The sequence below is a fragment of the Cyprinus carpio genome, chromosome A23, assembly GCF_018340385.1.
Source record: "Cyprinus carpio isolate SPL01 chromosome A23, ASM1834038v1, whole genome shotgun sequence".
Lineage (NCBI taxonomy): Eukaryota > Metazoa > Chordata > Actinopteri > Cypriniformes > Cyprinidae > Cyprinus > Cyprinus carpio.
Genome location: NC_056594.1, coordinates 22,062,303 through 22,079,727, shown reverse-complemented (window position 1 = coordinate 22,079,727; position 17,425 = coordinate 22,062,303). Strand labels below are relative to the sequence as shown.

The 17,425-nt window shown below is 33.3% G+C and overlaps 1 protein-coding gene across 1 annotated transcript in view; it reads right to left on the bottom strand.

Moving 5' to 3' along the window:
- Positions 1–17,425, bottom strand: part of LOC109048223 (catenin, beta like 1) — a 39,813-nt gene that overhangs the window by 9,852 nt on the left and 12,536 nt on the right. The window contains 4 exon segments of the mRNA XM_042713610.1: positions 5,347–5,427; positions 7,530–7,627; positions 15,824–15,957; positions 15,959–16,003. Coding sequence (XP_042569544.1) covers positions 5,347–5,427; positions 7,530–7,627; positions 15,824–15,957; positions 15,959–16,003 — 358 coding nt within the window.

Below are 17,425 nucleotides of genomic sequence, written 5' to 3'. Positions count from 1 at the left end.
TGCTGCAAGAAATATAATGCATCTAGCAAGAATTATCAAGCATTCCTAACAAAGAATAAGCTTAAACACTAAGTCTTATTGTACAAAAGTTTTGACCCCCTCAGTGAAGGTCTATGGGAAATTTAGTAGTATTTTAATCATCTGTTTGACAGAAAGCGTAAGTCTGATCAATTAAAGATATAGCAATCCGAGACCGACGAGTCTGAAGGTCTGACCAGAGTTTGGGGGTTGTAGCTTGAAAGCTCTAGGAGGAGATACAGTCCAAATTTTGTCCCAGAAGAAGCAGCAGCAGCTTAAAAAGCAGATCAATTGGTTGCGTTCTCAAGCCAACCTAATAAATGCATATTGATTAGCAAGAAAATCCCATGCAGTGATTGATACGCAGCACCATGCATATTAAAAAGGCTCTGGATGATGATCTCAGATCACTTCAGAAAGGTGATTTCTCACACATCTCAGCTTTTCAGCACCTGCAGTCGAATCTAAAGGGACAAAGACGTTTGGCATTTGTTGGGTGCCATAATTGCGGCAATTGACACTGGCCTCTCCAGGGGATTTCAATCTTTGAGCATAAAATGCTGGCAAGCACACAAGTGTGAGAGTGTGCACGAGCAGAAAGGTTTGTGAACACAAAGGGAATGCCGCAGGAACAGCAGGCTGGCGAGAGCTGGCTGTCACAGGCTGCTAAAGACACACAGAACGCGGCTCTGATCGAGGCAAGAGGCTTTCTGAGAGAACCACGCTTAGATTGTGCCAAAAACATTCAGCCACTCTCCAAAAAAATCAGGACAGGTCAAAGCACATTCAATGCAACTCAGGAAAGCATGTGGTTTTGTCCTTCAAAAATGGTTTGCATTGGGAAAAGTGGGATTATGAGCAGGACATGCAGGATGAAGGTCAAATTCACCTTGCAGAGCATCTCAATAGTGGCTGTTCCTTTTCAAATCAATTTGTGATTATTGCTGTAAGCATTCATTCGTGCCGCTCAAAAAGTAGAGCATGCAGCTCGTTACAATACGGTCAAGGGTTCGATTCCCAGGGATGCATGAGCTTATGAAATTTATGCATTGAATGCAATGCAAGTCTCTTTGGATAAAGGATATGCCAAATGCATAAATGGAAAGCTTTAGTAAATTTAATGCATTGGGTTAACTAGTTCGATTCGAGAGATATAAAAGCAGCCTAACACAATGATTTAACAGCTATTTGGTTATTAAGGTGGCAAAGGTTAATCACATTTTTAGAAAAGTTTAAAAAGACAAACTTTTATTTATTTAAAATAATTTGAACAAATGATTAAAGCAAAATAAGATCAGGAACATGCCAATGATGACATGTTACCCGAGATGTTCATGTCTTTCTGTGTTCAGTCATCAAGAAATTAAGGTTTTTGAGGGGAAAAAATTCCAGGATTTTTCTCTATATAATGGACTTCAATGGGGACCAACGGCTGAAGGTCCAAATTGCCGTTTCAGTGCAGCTTTAAAGAGCTCTACAAGATCCCAGCTGAGGGATAAGGCTAATATCTAGTGAAACCATCGGACATTTCCTACAAAAAATTTGAAATGTATATACTTTTTAACCACAAATGCACGTCTTGTCCTTCAGCCCGTTGGACCCCATTGAAGTCCTTTATACAGAGAAAAATCCTGGAACATTTTCCTCAAAAACCTTCATTTCTTGGTGACTGAAAAAAAGAAAATCCTTTAACAAAGTAAATGTTTCAGGCTGATTTAAGGAGTTCTAGTTCTTACTTAAGGCTGATTTAAAAAGTGTGCAAAGAATATGTTCATCATCATCACGCTGTCAGAACAGAGCGTTTCGATCTTTCGCAGGCATTATTCGAGTCTCGTTACAGAAGTACAGCCTTCGGCAAGTCAATTACACAAGTGCAAATAACAAGCGGCTTCACCTCCGGGAAACAGAGTGATTTTTAGTCCCTTCCTGTTGGAGAACTGCAGGCTGGCACAGGTGTTAATATGACAGGCAGAACAAAGCAGCGCTGGGACCTGTGATTGAGTCTCACGGGACACGCAGAGACTAAATTAATCCGAGCACACCCTGCCAACACTTCCTCCACGGATCCTTTCGAGATTTCCCAAAGAGCCGTGCGTGTGTGTGTGTGTGTGCGCATGTGGGGCGCTGCGGCAAATCGAGAAGAGCAGGAGACAAGCAGACCGAACGCGGAGGGGGTTTATGGGGGTCTGTGTTTAGGAAATGCAATTCGGAGAGAATTTGTAGCTGTCATTAGACAGTAAAAGGAGGCGAGACGGGTTCACATGAGCGCGGCGCTGACAGCACTCCGAGGCGTTTTTAAACAAGGGCTCTGCTATGGGTGATATACTTTTATAGCACTCGGAGAAAGCCGCGAACGCTGTTCCATCTGGAGGGAGTGCTGGTGCTCTCAGTCGACGGGTGTGAAACAAGAGCAGACACTTCCTCAGTCATAGTCCTGTCACTGCTTCTGAGAGACGATTTATAGGCCTCTAAAGAGCAGAAAGTCAGATAAGGTGGATGGGAAACACACACACACACACACACACACACACACACACACAGAGGAGATCAAATCGACACACCTGCACAAAGACCTGAGCGGCATATTGAACATTCACAAAATGCTCAGTGGTTTTGCTGGTCATGTGAATTTAAAGCAACAAGCAACTTTGTTTGTGTGATGATGCAAATGCATTTTTAAAGTATAAAAAAATATGATAATACTTAAAACAAATTAATAATTATATATGGTTGCAAGGTTGGGAAGATTAAGTAAACCACTTGGCTGAAAATGTATTGATTTAGGGAAAAAGCTCTTATTGGGGGATTTCAAGTCTTGAAATCTGGCAACCGCCACCATGCAATTGCAATATAAGGCAAATGCCAAATTAAAATGAAACATTTTCAGGATAAATAACCGGCTGGTAAATATCAAAGACAATTATGCTATAACTGAGAGAAGCTGAAACCGTGAACACTATTAAAGTATGATTTATCAGGCTGATGTGCATCGGGCCTGATCCACCTCGTGATATAATCCTAGATTTTTACTGCATTTTAATGATCTTGTTTAGGGTAGAAAAAAAATCAAGATACACTAGTGTTCAAAAATTGAAATATCGTTCAAAAGATTTCTATAAAAATAAAAATAAAATAAAAGTTATTTTGAACTTTCTATTCATCTATGATTCCTGAAAAATGAAATGCATCACTGTGTCCACAAAAATACGAACCAGCACAACTGTTTTCAACATTGATAATAATCAGAAATGTCTCTTAAGCAGCTAATTAGTATATTAGAATGATTTCTGAAGATCATGTGACACTGAAGACTGGAGTAATGATGCTGAAAATACAAATTTGCTCACAGAAATAAATTACATTTTACAATATATTCAAATAGAAAACAGTTACTCTTAATTGTAATGATATTTCACAATTTTACTGTATGTTCATCAAATAAATGCAGTCTTGGTGAGCAGAAGAGACTTTTCAAAAACATTTTATATATCAAATATGTTTACAAGGCTTAAAACTAGATGATATTATTCACTCAGTTCAAGCTGAAACATCCCTGAAAACCATCTTGAACACACACACACACTAGAATGGATGAAACATGAGCCGCAGGAGTCCACATCAGTGCCCAGATCACATCCTCAGCATACACACACCAATATCCCCTGGCGCGCGCACACACACACAGTATAATCACACACATGCACACACACACACATGGTATAATCACACACACACACGGTATAATCACACACACACACACACACACACACAAGGTATAATCACACACACGAAGCAGAGTCTACCCTACAAACACAACACACACTCAGGGATGTTGGCTAATGAAATACAGTTACACAATGTGAAATAACTGCTCAATCTGACAATCATCATCAATTAGCTTCTGCCTTTGATCGACTCCACGTTAATTATCGCTGGCTGAGACCCCACAGCTTACATAATGAGAGTTACAGCTCTAAAACCTGATTGGATGAGACAAGCTAAGAGCGGCTGTAAAAAGTCTTTAAACACACCGGTGAACGACGCCAATTACATTCTCCATTAATAAACATTTATTACTAATATTAATCTTTTTAATAAAAACAATAATACCAAAAATAATAAAAATAGATTATTTAAAAATTATATGAAATACTATCAACGATAATGATATATATTTTTAATTAATATGCAATAACAACAACAATGCTAATGTATTATTATTATTAATAATAGATTGTTTTCAAAATTATATGCAATATTATTATATTTGAAATTCAGCAAATGTTGCCATTCACAAAGTTAATAATAAATTATAATAATAGATCATTTAAAAAGTAATATGCAATAATATATGAGGAATCATATTTGGAATTCTGCAAAATTTTGCATTAACAATGCACATGGGAATGTTTAATTAATGCACATTTAAAGCATGTCAAAATTAATATGCAGAATAATAAAACTTATATATCAAATTTCTTTTATGCCAAAAATCATGAGGATATTAAATATAATATATATATATATAATATATATTATATATATATATAATTTATAGATATTTTATATGCCAATAATATATATATCATGAGGATAACATTATAGTTGTCCAGTAAAAATCCATGTTCCACTGAAGAGTAGTGAGAACATTTGTCCCGTGGAATTTAAGTACTCGGGGTAAATTGTATATCAAAATCTTAATTTTATGATTAGTAGGATATAAGTAAAGCATTGCTGGAAGAATTTTGGTAAATTTCCTACTGTACAATTTCAAAACTTAGATTAGATTTTCTCAAATTCATTTGAGATTTTTGATTTTTTTTCACCTTCAGATTCCAGATTTTCAAATAGTTGCATCTCAGCCAAATATTGTCCGATCCTAATAAACCATACATCAATGGAAAGATTATTTATTTCGAATCATTGACCCTTATGACTGGTTTTGTGCTCCAGGGTCACAGATTTGAAGCATTTGGATCAGTGTTTTAAAGCCAACACGAGCTGTCTGAGATGTTATGAGATTTTAAACGGAGCAAGACCAACCCAACAGTGAATATTTGTTTGGGTGTTTGTCGAGTTGTGACTACACAGACTCCAGGTCCTGTAAGGGCTGATGAGAAAGTGTGTGTGAATCAGCGCTCAGACCAAAAGTTTAACAGCGTTCAGCTGTAAAGGCGAGTGGAGCGAGCGGGAAGCGTGTCGAGTGTCCGACCTGCAGATCCCACAGTGACGTTTGAGTCCGGTAGGTCTGCTCTTATCTTCACACACAGATCTGCCCTCGCCGAGGAGATACTGCCAATCAAGTGTAAATGTGTGTGTGAATCTTACGTGCTTCTCTCCTTCGATCCTCTTGTCTGCGAGCTGAACGGCTTCCAGGTACTTAAAATGCAGCTCCATGAGTCTGTCGACCTGCAGAAGAGAGCGAACGAGGGGTGAGCACGTTACAAATGCACCCAAAAACCACTGAACACACCAGAGATGTGCTTTAGGAACCGAGCTTGTGTTATGTGAATGATTTTCATATTTAACTGCGGTGAACAAGACGAATGGTGTCTGTGTTATTTAAAGACAAGCAGAAGCATTCGTCATCCTCTTCCGAGCAATTCCTGTGACAATCTGAAGACGAAGAGAAGAGAGGCATGACGCCCATATGGTGGAAATCTTTTAGCTCGAGAAACTACCGATAATGCACTGCTGCTGTCAGAGTGATGAAACAGGCCCCGGCAGGACTGTGAGGGTTATTTTAAGAGTAGTGACTGCTGAGCGATAACAGCACACGTGTCCGTCCAGGTGATGTATGGAGACCCCCGACAGAGACTAAAGGAGACGTATAGCACTGGACACAGGAGAGAACCGCAAACAACGATATCATACTGAACCAACAAGTGTGAACAAAACGGCACACAAAAAAAAAAACAAAAAAAAGACGAGAGCAAACAAAAAACTGGAAAGGAAAAGAACAAAAGACTTTAAAAAAAATTTAGAAATGAATGAATAAAATAAAATGAACAAACAAAATAAATAAAAAGAATGAACAAAAAAACAACCAACAAGAGCAAACAATACTGAAGGAAATAGAGAACAACAAATGAAAGAACAAATGAAAATGAGTGAAAACCAAAAAACTGAAAAAGACATTAACAATAGACTGAAAAAATAAATTAAAAATAGAAATAGAAAGAAATAACCAACCAACAAGAGCAAACAAAACAAAATGCCAGTAAATAAAGAACAACAAATGAAAGAAGCAAAAGAATGAAAACCAAAACAAATGATAAACTAAACGAAATATTGAAATAATACATTTAAAAAAAAAATATCAAACAAAAACCAAAAAAAAATGGCAGGAAATAAAGAAACCAAATGTAAGAACAAACAAAAGAATAAATGAAAATGGGTGAACAAGCAACAAACTGAAAAAGAAATGAATAAACTTAAAAAAAATTAAAGCATGAATGAATGAATAAATGAAGAACAGCAAACGAAATGAAAATGGACAAACCAACATATCAAAAGAGAAATAAACGAGACTAAAGGAATGGACAAATCAACAAATAAAAAGAAAAACTAACCAACAAGGCAAATAAATAACACCAAACAAAAGAACAAACAAAAGAATGAATGAAAATTGACAAACCAACTAATCAAGTGAGAAACAATGAATTGAAAAAATGATGAAAAAAAGGTTTAAATAACAAAAACCAACCAACAAAAGCAAACAAGACAAAATGGCAAGAATTAAAGAACAAATCGAAAAAAAAAATGAATAAGTGAAAAGAAAGAGTTAACAAAAACCAAACAACAAAAGCAAACAAAACAAAACTGCAGGAAATAAAGAACACCCAAAGAAAGAACAGAGAAGAATAAATGAAAACACCAAAAAAGAAATGAACTATTGGCTGATATAATTATTAAAAATATAAACAGAAAACAAATGAACAAACAAAAGAAAGAGGATTAACAAAAACTAAAAAACAGCGAAGAAAAAGTAAACCAATGTTTGAAACAAAGAACAAATGTCAAACTCAAAGAAAGAATAAATAAGAGTGAACAAAAGAACAAATAAAACAATGAATAAATGAAACAGATCCAGCAATAAGCAAACGAAAAACTAACATACTACAGAAAAGCAAAAAACAAAAGAGAAAACTAAACGAAAATAGGATAATGATAAAAGTTTACATTGTTCAATTATTTAAATTTCTTTTAAATGTTGTTGTGAAAGGCCTTTTATTTTAAGTTTGTAAACTGTAATTTCTATTTTATAATATCTAATAAACAAACTTCTATTCTAACCAAGTCGGCCACGTTTCATTTCTAAAATAATTTGACTTTATGCTCATCATATGAAGTCAGAAAGTAGCACAGCACGTTCTGACTAAATGCTAGAAACACTCTATATTATCTTTATGGCAGCATTAAACCCATCTGCCAGCGCGCTTTTCTCATCACTCCGCCGTTTTTAGAAGCAGAAGATAATAAAGCCGTCCCGTCAGCTGTCTTATTTTTACCTTCTCGCAGTCGTTCTCTGTGAACTTGCTGAGGAGACGACTTCTCTGCTGCCCTTTGAGGTTCCTCAGCATGGAGGCGATGATGGAGCACACATGCTCTGCCAGAAGAAAACAAGGCTTTAGTGTCCTGATTTAACCATGCATTCACATTACATGAAGTGAAAGCACCGAGCGATGAGTGGGAGGTGACAGCAATGTGCTCTTCTAGACTAAGAACATGAAACCAGCGACGGAGGCTGAACACAAGAGATTAGATGTCCTTGGTTCCACGGCTGTTTTAAACACAAGCTTCAAACTTTCTCTTGTAGATGTCAGAGTGATTTCACTCCTGATCAAAAGTGCTGAAGAAGAGACGGTAAAACTGACTCAAGAAACTGCAAAACAAAGCTGAATATGTCCTTTTGCTGTCTGGGTAATCTCAATCTATGCTTATACTGCCTTTGAATCAATTTTTTAAGGCTTTTGGGTTTTATAAACTACTGATCAGAAGATGTTTTTGAAATAAGTATCTTCTGCTCACCAAGACAGCATTTTTTTTATTAAAAATACAATAAAAACAGTAAAATTGTGAAATATTATTACAATTTAAAATAATAATTTTCTATGTGACTAGCTGTTAAAATATAATTTATTTCTGTGATGCACAGCTGTATTTTCAGCATCATTACTCCAGTCTTCAGTGTCACATGATCTTCAGAAATCATTCTAATATGCTGATTTGCTGCTCAAGAAACATTTCTGATTATTATCAATGTTGAAAACAGTTGTGCTGCTTCATAGTTTTGTGGAAACTGTGCTGCATTTCATTTTTCAGGATTTTTAATGCATAGAAAGCTCAAAAAGACATTGATTTGAAACAGAAATCATAACATTATACATGTCTCTACTGGCACTTCTGAGCTATTTTCATCTACTGCTTAAAAAAAAAAAAAAGGTTTTATAGAAAGCATCCACACTGAGCAAAAAGTTATAATTTACTCAAAACTTAAGAGGAGAAATTGCAGAAGAACTGGCGAGCGAGAGATAACTGCTGCAAATGGAAAATACGGTGCTGCACGAAAAGCTTTAATGAACGTGGAGTGAAGTGTATGAAGGTCTTCACACGCTGCTGTCGCCTATAAAAACACACTAATGAGGAAGCATTAGAGCTGAGCCAAACAAGACATCAGACGCAAGCACAAATCTGATCTGACGGCATGTTTCCCTTCAAGCAGGAATGAACGGTAAGAATGAGTCAATCATACAAGACTCAGGGACTGTAAAAGAACAAACCGAATACTTACTGAAGGAATCGTTCACATAAAAATGAAAATTTGCACAAAACGTACTTCCCCTGAGGTCATCCGAGATTAGGATGAGTTTGTTTCTTCATCAGATTTGGAGAAATGTAGCATTGCATCAGTGTCTCAGCAATGGATGCTCAGCAGTGGATGGGTGCCGTCAGAATGAGAGTCCAAACAGACACAGATTTTTGCTTCACAAGACGTTAACTGATGGACTGGAGTGGTGTGGATTATTGTGATGTTTTTATCAGCTGTTTGGAATCTCATTCTGACGGCACCCATTCACTGCAGAGCATCCATTGCTGAGACACTGATGCAATGCTACATTTCTCCAAATCTGATGAAGAAACAAACTCATCCTAATCTTGGATGGCCTGAGGGTGAGTGAATTTCAGCAAAATTAAAATTTTGGCTGAACTATTCGCTTAACGCTAATGCACTTCTACACTGTTTGATCTTCACTTACTGCAGCGACACATCACTGGATAAGTGTTTGATGATGGTTATTCTATAACATTATGTACATTAGAGTTATTCTTCATCAGGTTAAAAATCTATCTATCTCGCACAAGCACTCAAAATCCATAATCAGACGGCCTTGATAAAACCATTTAATTTGGCCTTGGCCTTGGCCTTCGCCGCCGCTGAATACAAATGAGTTTAAACATCAGTCCGCATGCATCTCTTAACCAACACATTACGCATTTTAATGCCGCGGGTAAACGGAGGCGACACATTAATCAACAGACGCTCGGTCAGCACTGCAATGTCACGGGTCTTCAAGGCGACTCTGGGGAGCGTGGCCACCAGGAGCGAGGGAGGAAAAAGTGAATGTTATTAGCGGCAGAATAAAGTGTCTGGGGTGAGGAATACAGCCACAGGGAGCGGATGAGAAGAGAGAGGTGCAGGCTAGAGGTCTGAGATAAGTGCGTTATCTCACAGCTCTGCCACGGGAAAGCTTTTGTCATCATTACACACAGGAAACAGGACTCGGCTACCCAGCTACATCACTCCAGGTCGCCGTGGCAACAGCGAGAAAGGCCATTGGCTGGCGAGTCGTGAATGAGGCGGGACATCCAGTAGGGGGCGGTACTTTATGTGAGACGAACACAAATGAAAACGAAAGGCCGTTAGCTATTAGCCTACTACCCGAAGGCTAAATGAAAATACAGAGAATGGGGAAAAGTATAATTTGAGCATTTTAGCTTCAGTAATATACTGTAATATGTAATTTGAGAGTTATTAACATTTTCACAATTAAAAATACATACACTGTAAAGTGATTTTTTTTTATCATTTTTAATAAGTACCCATTAAAAAATTATATATAATACATAATTGAATTTAAAGAAAATAAATTTAAGAAAATATTAATTTCTAAATTATAATGAATAAAAATGCATTATACACATATGCAAATAATAAAAAAAAATAATTTACATACAATTATTTTTAAAAAAAATTATACATAAAATAGCACTAATAAAAAAAAAAAACAATCTAGAAACTATAATTGAAAAATATATATTTTATATTATATATGATTAATAAATAAACTAATTAAAAATTAGAATAATCTATTTATAAATTATATATACAATTAAGGAAATATTATCATATCATAATGTATCAATTATAATTAATACAAATACATTAAACATGCAAATAATTAAACAAAATTAACTAATAAAAGTAATTTATAATTAAAATAAAGTATATATATTTTTGGAAATATAATTGAAAAATATTTATAATTGAAAATATACATGCAATTAATAAAACAATGTATATACGATTAATAAATAAAAATAAATTACTTTTTAAAAAACTAACAAATTGATTTATGAATTTATTTAATAAAGAAAACATTGATTTATAATTATTATTTATCAAAATACATTAGACACATTAATTAATAAAGAATACATTGTTGAAAAAATATCAATGCCATCATTTTTGATTTGCAAAGTACTTCATACAAAGCTTCAGACATATGCCTTCAGCAGACATGACGTACTGCACAAAATAACTGCTTTTACTGTGCTTTAAAGTAGTTTTCGTCCTTTTTAGAGCTTGACAAACTCAATACTCGCTCACAGAAAAAAGTCAGTAAAACGAGAGTGAATAAATGACCATTTGAGTTTTTGGGTGAACAATGCTTTTAAGAGCTTGCTTGGGATTTCAAAACTGCTCTCAAAAACCTCATGCATTTACATCTGCACGCTTTGAGAAATACCACATGAAGAGATGCATGATCCAAAACTCTTAAATGTGACTGCATTATATCTTCTGCATAGAGAGACAAGACAAAGGAGTTTTGTTACAGTTCAAGAAAATCCCTGGAAACAAAGCGGATTATCACATTATCATGGTACGAATCTGCAGCAAAAGAACTGCTCATTTTCAATAATGAATCCATTAGAGAAACCTTTGAGGACGGCGTAACAATGATCCGATTCCAAGTTTCATTTCAAACGGGAGAATTAGCAGAGCTCTGGAGATCAGCGCAATTACACCGACGCTTTTGATCCAATTTAGCACAGCGATGCAAGCACTTCCCGCAATTATTACGTGTCCGGTAGAGATTAAAAAGCAGTTAAAAGACAATCAATAGAAATAAATGAAGTGCTGCTGCTCCCCTCCGCCATCAGTTCGGTTCACATTTGGCTAATTTTGAGTCACTGTCGAGACGTCGAAGCGAATGGGTTTGTCTCAAACAATGTCTTACATCTCTCCAAAGAATAATTATTCTCTGTAACTGGAGACATTTGAACAAACCACTCGAGTAATTTAGTCACAAACAGAACGACTTTTAGATGCAGGAGTCAGAATCAGTGTTATTTTAGTTCAATTAAAAAATAAATAAATAGATAAAATTGCTGGAAATAAAATAAACATTATCTGAGAAAAAAAATAAATAAATGAAAAACCTACAAAATAACTAAAACTGAAATAAATTAATGACAAACTATACAGACAATAAAAAAGAAAAAAAAAAAAACTAAAATGTTAACTAAAATGAAAATGAAAACTTAAAATAAAACTTAATAAATAATAATAAAAAAAAAAACTATAATAGTATCTCAATGATACTAAAATAACTTAATTATTCACTAAAAATAAAAAATTTAAATGCATTGCTTGAAACAAAATAAATGGTAATGGAAGTAAAAAAAAAAATTAAATTAAATAAAAAACAAGTTATTTCAGCAAGTTTGCAAGGCAACGTTTCTCATTTCCATGTAGTTTAACTTAATGCACAAAAAAACGAAAACTAAAAAATAAAAAAAATTAAAATGACAAACACACACAAAACCAAAACTTTAATTAAATTTAAAATGAAAATGGAAAATATAAAAATAAAAACTAAGTTGTATTAATTTTTTATTAAAACATTTCCTTTGCTTGAAATAAAACAGAAATAATTTCCGAAAAAAGCTTACACTTATTTTATTTCAGTTATTCATTTAGTTTAAGTAACTGAAATAAACTAATAAAGTGTACTTCCACAAATATAATATACTAATAAAAATTATAAAAATGACAAAAGCTCAACATAATTACTAAAATTTTAACCAAAAAAATTAAAATATAAAAACTAGTTCAAAATATTACTAAAAGCTATAGTGTTTCAGTGATATAGAAATAATCAACTCAAAATAAACCAAAAAAACAACTGAAATAAAATGCAATGTAAACTATATAGATATATTAAAAAAATTATAATAACATTTAGCTGAAAATGAAAAATGCAATGCAAACTAAAAACATCTGAAATAAAATGCAATGTAACATTTGTTATAAACAACCATATCTATAAACTTGAAAAAAAAAATGGGAAAAAAAAACATTTATAATATATATTCATAATATATAATATATATATATTATTTGTAATTAATAAAAAACATTAATCTATCCAAAAAAACTTTTTGAACAAAATATGTGTGTATGAAAAAAAAAAAATGTAAAAATAAACAAAAAAAAAAAAATATGTTATGTTTATATATATATAAATAATATAATATAAGATATACTATATAAATGTATATAAATATTTTCTAATATGAGAATTAATATATACATATAGATATATATAATATATTATATATATTTTATATGTGATTCATTCAAGACGTTTGAAACGGAGGAAGTTTAAATTGCTTGATAAGCATGATAGTATCTTAATGATACAACACACACTCTCTGGAGAAAACGGCCAAAACGCATTCAAGACGTTTGTAACGGAGGAAGTTTAAATTGCTTGATGAGCTCAAAGTTCACGGCGACCGTGAGACAGATGTTCAGCGTGTCACGACTCTGAGAAAACTTATTTCACTCCCGCCAGCGTTCACACATCATTAGCTTAAACACATCCTGATCATTTCTCGATTCTTCCGCTCTCCAGCTCAACAACATGCAATTATTCTGCCGAAGCGGCTCTTGTTAGGTGAAGGCGGCCGAAGCTCTCGTCACACGCTTGTGTCTCTTCTCTTTGTGCCTGTCAGGATTGTTTACCTGCTGAAGGTCCATTTCAGTTCCCTATACAAAAGCAAGACGCCGCTAATTTGTTTGGTGATTAATGCTGCAGAAGTTTAGCTCAAGTTTGAACTTTTTATGTTGTTCTTCCCAGTTCTTTGAAACTATTATCCGTCAGTAAAAGACTTGCACACAATGCAACGCGGCAGAACACATTATTTCGCTTTGCTAAATCTTTCTGGTCTGTTTGCAAACAGAACGCACGCTTTCTAATCAGCTAATTACGAATGCTAATGCGAGCGCGCGGTGGAGTCGAGTACATTTCAGAGGGGTTTTACAGGGATCAGTCTAAACTTTCTCGAGCTTAGCCGTTTAATTACTCAAACTCTCAGTCGTCAAAGCTGGTAATTAATTAACCGCTGCATCTTCATAAACAACTTTTGTTGTCAAGAATTAAGATGCTAATCTCAAACCAACCATATTTCGCATGACAACGTCATAATACCACGCGTTTCCTAACATAACAAACAAACCAATTTACAAAAATAAAAATGTGCACAAGTGTTTGTTTTTTATTTAAAAGTAACCTTTGTAAAAAAAAAAATTCTAAAACAAATAAACTAAAATATAACATACAAATATACATAACAAATATGCAGATTTAATAATTAAATTTGGGGGAAAAAATTGATATGCAATGATGAGTTTTTATTTTATTTTTTTTCTACAAAATATATATAAAAATAAAAAGCAATAAATAAATATAAAAAAATAAAAAAAATTATATTAAAAATTAAAAAAATATCACAACAGTACTACATATTAATGAATTTATTTTTGATCAAATAAACACCTTGATGAGCAGAAGATACTTCTTTCAAACACATAAAAAAAAAATCTTACTGTTCCCAAACTTTTGAACATTAGTTCATAAAAATATATTTAATTATCAACACAAAACAACATTCAATATAAAGAAAAAACAGTGAAATGGTCCTAAAAATAGAGTTAATTTTCATCACAAAACAACATGCAATATTAAAAAAAAAAAAATTAAGATAAATTTAGCTACTAATTTTAAAGAGAGAAAGACATGCAATTATATTTTTGCAATGATTTTAGATCATATTTATTTACAAAAAAAATTACCCTTTTGAATGACAATTAAGCACTGCACTGGAAATAAACTATTAAATTAAAATTAATATAATAAATTAATTACAAAAAAAAAAAATCACATACTTAAAATAATACACTTACGGCCTAATTTATATTAAGCAGTAATAAAGTGAAGTGTTTCACTATTTTTACCAATAAGTGTTAAATCCTCCTCTTTCGTAAGTTGCTTTGGATAAAATCATCTGCTGAATGCATAAATGTAAGCGCAAAGAGATATAGGGAGTTAAAACACAATCTTATAATCTGGCAGTAAGTCCTAATATTGCAATATCAGCTGACAAAACTCAACATACTTTCCAAAAAAAAAAAAAAATTTTTTTGCATTCAAATGAAATATGCCATCAATCCTAAATGTGACCCTGGATCACAAAAAACCAGTTTATCTTTCAATTTTTTTTAAACTGAGATTTCTATACATCATCTGAAAGATTAAATAAATTATCTTTCCATTTGATGTATGGTGTTAGGAGGGACAATATTTGGCTGAGATACAACTATTTGAAAATCTGGAATCTGAGGGTGCAAAAAAAAATCTAAATATATTCAGAAAAGCATCTTTAAAGTTTGTTCCAAATGAAGTTCTTAGCAATGCATATTACTAATCAAAAAACCTTAAGTTTTGATATATTTACAGTAGGAATTTTACAAAATATCTTCATGGAACATGATCTTTACTTAATATCCTAATGATTTTTGGCATAAAATAAAAATGGATCATTTTGACCCATACAATGTATTTTTGGCTATTGCTACAAATATACCCCAGAGACTTAAGACTGCTTTTGTGCTCCAGGGTCACAAATAACATACATTTCAGCTTGATTTCAGACAGGACTCTTTCCACACTGTCCAAATGCATCTTACACATTCATATACCAAAAACTCTCACACTATAGTGCAAAAACACAAAAAAACAACAGAATACCCCCTCCCCCTCTCTCTCTCTCTTTCTCACACTGCAGGTCTCTAATAAGCATTAAGAATAATGTGAGGAGCTTATTTGCATCGCTGTGGCAAAACAATAAGAGCAGCAGCCGCAGAGTTTTACTCCCCGCGGAATAAACCGCCGGCTAACTGTAAATAATAGCCCAGAAAACGATATTACTGTGAACTCGCCGTCATATTACAAACGCCTGTGTGTGTGTGTGTGTGTGTGTGTGTGTGTGTGTGTGTGTGTGTGTGTGTGTGTGTGTGTGTGTGTGTGTGTGTTCGGCGCTAATTGAGCAACTCCGCCAAACTAAATCCATTTTAAAAAGAATGAAACTAGTGAGAAATAATACTGAACTGGAAACAAAAGAGGAAGAGGCATTTCTGGAACGGAAAAAGCACAGGTGAAAACTGAACTCTACAAACCTTCATGCTCCTTGTCCGATACTCCCACTTTCTTCATCTTCTTGGGTGTCTTCATGAACAGAGGGAATATGGTCCGCAGGCCCAGGATGTCCACAAACTTGTGACAGTTATCTGACCCCTCTGGACCGATCACCATAGTCCAGGACCTTCAGAGCACTGACTCGAGACATCTTCTTCTCCCTGAACACACATATAATGAGAAATATATCATTGGCACACTTTTAAAGTACTACGATCAGACTAAACTAAAACTACAAACAAGAAGAAACTTACTACTTAGAACTACTTAGTCATTTTTAGAAATCAGAGCAGTGCTTGTTTGGCACCGAAATTAGAAATTTATATATACATAATTTTGTGCATCAAAAGCTATATTCATGACAAATTCAAGAATAATAAAATGTAAAAAAAAAAAAAAAAAAAAAAAAAAAAAAACTTCAATAAATTGTAAACTTTTTTTTAACAATAGAATGTTTTACAAAGAAAATATATAAATAAATAAATAAAAACTATTATATACAATCTTTTACATTTATTTTTAAAGAAAATACTAATATTCTTACAAGATAAATGTTTTTAAAAAATTATATTAATGCACTTTGAGTAAAATAATTTTATGGTATCAAAAATAATACATATAACGTAATATTTTATTATTATATAGAACAAAATAATATAACAATTAGATTATATTGCAACATTAGAAAATATACTAATAAAATAACAATAAAATTATTTATATGCAACTATATGTATACACACATAAAACTAAACAACAAATATATTATATTCCACACATTTGCAAATAAACTTAAAATAAATGAATAGAATTTCATTATACAATAATATATGGAGCATAAAATATAGAGTATAAAATAGTATATAATATTACTATTACATATAACAAAAATAATAATACTAATTATAATGCATACATTAACTAAAAATATTAGAGTAATTTTAATTTATATAATAAATACTGTGATTGCTAATTTTATTAATAAACAAATAGTCTAACCCTAACAACTGTTTTTAAATTAATTAAAAACAAAAAAATCTAATTCTTATGAAGTTTCTTTTTAAAAATGATTTCTCTGCAAAGTCATTTGAATTACTGCTATATATGAAATGTTATAAATAAACCTGCTTAGGCTAAAATCTGACTTGAGAGCGAAAGACCTTGGACTTCAAGAAACACAAGCAGAATTAATATGTTCATTCACAAAGCCTTTGTCTTTTTCTCAACAGTCTTCACTTTAAACACTCATGGGTTGTTCTAAAGTCTAGGAGAAGACTGTATAAATTTTCTCCAGGTGTATATAAAACAAAAAACTGATCTAAACAGCATGTTGGAGTCTGAAAGGGCTCTGCGGGAGAGGACTGTACAGATGGAAGCTGACTATCATGGCCTCGCTCAAGGGAAATGTAGCTGTTCGTCATACTGGCACTTCCTTCATCCACCAACGACAAACAACAGTTTATCTACGCCACGGGAAAACATTTCACATGTCAAAGAAGAGACGCAGAGAAACGCAGAGTAGGTATGTGTGTGTGTGTATATATATATACAGTACAGACCAAAAGTTTGGAAACATTACTATT